Source organism: Wolffia australiana, chromosome 9, assembly GCF_029677425.1.
Source record: "Wolffia australiana isolate 7733 chromosome 9, ASM2967742v1".
NCBI classification, from domain to species: domain Eukaryota; kingdom Viridiplantae; phylum Streptophyta; class Magnoliopsida; order Alismatales; family Araceae; genus Wolffia; species Wolffia australiana.
The window spans coordinates 3,432,701-3,436,618 of record NC_135843.1 but is presented as its reverse complement, the minus strand read 5'-3'; the positions used below and the strand labels follow the sequence as shown (position 1 = coordinate 3,436,618).

The window sequence follows — 3,918 nt, the reverse complement described above, 5'->3', positions numbered from 1 at the left end:
TCTGCCGATATTTGTTTCAATAAACTTCACTAAAAACATGGAGTATGATTGGTTTGAAGGCCACATCACATCTGTCATTATCAACTCAACGCAGGAGTTGAAAGCCACTCCAATTTTTGTAGATAAAGAGGAGAGAGAGAGAGAGAGAGAGAGAGAGAGAGACTCTTCTTTACATGTCCTTCTTTGATTGGGGCATCAGTCGTCGTGGGAAATGACCTCCGCAAGGCAGACTGGGCAAGCCTGGTCAAACCATGAAAGGATTTTATAAAGTAGATTTTGAAAGATGTAAATTTATAAATAGGGATAGATATAGTCATTAATATGTTTAAAGAGATGTAAAAAAGAGGGGAATTATAAGATAGAGAGAGGTTGAAAGGGGAAGCAAATACCCTGTTGATGCCCAACCATCTGGAGATGCAGCCAGAATGGTACCGGTGACGGCAGGGAAGGACTATTTGCTTTTCTCCCCTCTTGTACACCATCTGACATATCACACACCTGCCATATAAGCTTGGACATTAAAAATATGAGGGGTCGACATAGGAAGAGAGAGAAAGAGATAAACAGAAAAGAAATAGGTAAATAGATAGAGGGGGACGAGAGAGAGGTATAGAGATAAAGGGAGAGAAAGCTATTCAGAGCGACTTGGGGAAATACCTTTCATCTCACAGACCGATTAGAGAGAGTGAGAGAGATGAAAAAATAGATGAGGGCCACGCAGAGGAAGAGGGATATAGAGAGACAGCAGAGCGGAGGAAGTCAACAAAATTTCACCATACAATCAATAGAGAGAAAATGAGGAAAGTGAAGAAAAGACAACTTAGGGAGAGCCCGATGAAGAGGATAAATAAGACATAACATCCACATATCTGAAAGAATTGTACGAGGAAGATGATGTTACCGTTCTCTACGGGTTTCCTTTCTTGAGAAAAACCAAAGTTTACACTTTGAAACGGGCAGCGCAAGAATGACCTCTTCAGGCAGGCCCTTGCTTTTATTTTCCACTGACAAGGGCGCTTCAAGTGTGTTTACGATGGCCTACAAAGTAAAACCGATGTGTAAACTATGGGAAAAAAAATTATGAGTTTATTAAAAGGCGAAATAGTACACTCACCTGGGAGTTACCATTGCCATTCTGAGTTGGAAAATCTGCTGAAGTTAAGTGAAGATAAAATTAGATTGAAGAACTTAATAATTATACAAACAGCGAAGACCAACAAGGAATGGATCATTAATACTTGATCAGCGAAGTATGATCATTACACTCTATTTTTCAAGACGTACGGAGAAAATTGACTTAACAAAAATAACTGGGGTATGCAAGAGGTGATAATCTTTGTATACTTACGCTCCTGGTCTCTCGCAAGATAATCGGGTTCTGCAGCGGATATAATTCCGTATGGGTCAAACGGTATAGTTTCAAGATCACTAATTATACGTAGCCCTCTGCCATTAGACCTCGATGGATCACCGTTTATAACATCCGCGTCACCCCCATCATAGCAAACTCGATACCTCGAGCGTGAAGATCCATACTTGTATAAACTGTATGCGTTTAGCTGCGAAATAGAGAGCAATAAGTCTAACTAATAGAATAAAAGATGCATACAAAAATTTTATCGTTAAATTAATTTTTAACAATGAAGTTAATTGAAAACGGAACTTTCAATAGTTAAATTATATTCACAGTAGCGAAGCCCAAATGGGAATGATAATGGAATTCAAAGTGTAGAGATCAACCTTCTTGTTATGACAGACAGATAAGCATGATGAAAATGTCACCTGTTGATGAAGAGACGTTGAAACGATACTACCATCGTCAGAATACTGAAGACCATCAAAAAATCCAAGGAAATTCTCAATAAGGCCATAGGGAAACACCGAGCTCAAATCGTTCACATCCATCTTCCAGTATTGCGACAGAGAACTGTTTTCTGTTGGCAAGAAAGTTAGTCCAACAACAATATCAAAATCCAATGCGCTCAAGTAGATATAAGAAGAGGTTATTTCTAGGAGAGATATGCCTTCATTCATCGTTACCCGTTTCTAATTCGCCCAATAATCCATTGAATTGTCAGAAAAAAAGGAAAGTACGACCTCGGTTATCCCCTCAATAGAAAACGCAGCGCCATTCTATTAGAACGATTTGAATGTTCTTGGGATATGAAAAAGAACGAGAAAGACGAGGCTATGATATTATAAATCAAACATCAAATGCGCTGCAGTAGATAGGAATCAAAGGAATTATCTGTGTAAAAAGGAACGTCCTAAAGAAAGCTGCGATCGTAATAGATTTCCATCTCAAATTCACCCGGTAATCAATAGAATTTTCAAAAATTGAAAACACAATCTCTGCTGGACTGCCCCCCCCGTACTAGGAAATGTAGAGCCCTTCGGTCGGGACGATTTCAAAGTTTTAAATAGACAAACAGGGGAAAGGAAAGACAAATACAATCTCCAATCATCTCCTGTTTATCTTGTGGACGACCGAAGAAGTGCAACGCAATCCCCCTTGAATTTCGCTGGCGATCGGGCAAGAACAAGATAAGCAGAAAATTGGCAAAACAAAACGGTAAAAATCGTCGAAATTGAGGATTTAACAAAAGAACGAAAGAAGGAGAAACCGACGTCATTGCAAATGTGAAGGATCCGAGCAGAAAAGAGCGATCTCGGGTGCTTTAATGGCGAAGCCATGGCGATCCATCCTTTCCCCGAGACGGCTTCCTTGTGACTGCATTTCAAACATTCCATCTCAAAAGAAAGCGGTGACGGGACTCCGACTTTCGGCTTTATACTCTTTTTTATCACAGTCTTAACGACTCCCCGATACGGTTACCGCCGGTGACGGCAAGCTAACGCCACCCCTGCGCCTGTTTATGAAAAGTGAGGCAAGCATGAGACAGAGAGAGAGAGAGAGAAAGAGAGAGAGAGAGAGAGAGAAAGAGAGAGAGAGAGAGAGAGAGAGAGACAAAGAGAATAAATAACGGACTCAGATTTCCGTTGCGCCTCTTATAAAGACAAAACCGTTGTACTACGACTTTTATCTTTTATACCCTGAAAAAAGTCTATAAATCTAGCGGCAGTACCCAAATAATTTGGGATATTGTGCTGGGATGTCATGCTTTTGAATGAATAATTTATACCGTTCATTCAATTACAACTATGCATATATCTACTCATTATATGTGTTCATTTGATGGACAGTAAATAGAGTTTCATGGTGGTGTTAAGAAGAAGGAATACCAAAATATCATAGTCTGTCAGTTTCATAGGTTTTCTAAAAGGTGCAAGTTGGTGTTGGGATTTGAGAGGATAAGTGTTAACCTTCGTTGTCAACTATTGCCCTTGGTGGTTCTCCATTGGGGTGGTGAATGAGAATGTCGATGGTCGATGCTGATAGAGTTTATAAATTTAATGATTGATTGGCAGGAAACTTCTCTCTTTAGTATAAATTTAGCTAGATTTATATGTCCTTCTCCGAGTTTGTGTGGAGTACTGTGTCTTGCATTTGGTGTAGGACCTGACATTTTGTATTTGTAGCTATTTCTGTCACTTACAAGATTCAACACGAATTGAATCTTATTTCAGCTTGCTTTCCAATGATATCAAAATGGGCTATTTCTTTCAAGCAATCCCTACCCACAAATACAAAAATGTGGAAAAACACTATTATGAGATTTTTGGAAGGACATTGTTGTGTTTTTTTATGGTACTGTTAAAGTTCTTTCAGTACTATGATACTTGGCAATTCATGCTTCAAAAACCTGATGCTACATATCTTCACTTCTCTTACTGGATTGATGGCAGTTTTTCTAACTTGTGACGTGGTCTATCAGGCCCATTTTGTTGATCCAACACTGTCCAGTTAGCTCAATCTTTTTCTTTTGAGTCTGAAAACTAATTTTTAACTCCATCGAG

At 39.2% G+C, this 3,918-nt stretch overlaps 1 protein-coding gene across 11 annotated transcripts; it reads right to left on the bottom strand.

Annotated features, from left to right (window-relative positions):
- LOC144707642 (E3 ubiquitin-protein ligase BIG BROTHER-like) lies at window positions 1–2,897 on the bottom strand. Of its 11 annotated transcripts, XM_078580864.1 has the most exons (9): window positions 2,629–2,890; window positions 2,453–2,522; window positions 1,882–1,934; window positions 1,741–1,782; window positions 1,349–1,559; window positions 1,115–1,152; window positions 902–1,038; window positions 390–498; window positions 1–240 (listed from the first exon to the last, which is right to left on the bottom strand). In XM_078580864.1, exons 3-9 carry the CDS (start codon window positions 1,903–1,905, stop codon window positions 196–198), a joined length of 606 nt encoding a protein of 201 aa, XP_078436990.1. In that variant the 5' UTR covers window positions 1,906–1,934; window positions 2,453–2,522; window positions 2,629–2,890; the 3' UTR covers window positions 1–195. The 11 variants fall into 11 exon arrangements, with proteins under 11 accessions (XP_078436990.1, XP_078436986.1, XP_078436988.1 ...); XM_078580860.1 differs by having other exon boundaries at window positions 1,741–1,934; window positions 2,629–2,893; XM_078580862.1 differs by lacking the exon at window positions 2,453–2,522 and having other exon boundaries at window positions 1,882–1,927; window positions 2,629–2,892.
- Window positions 2,898–3,918: the final 1,021 nt, after the last annotated feature.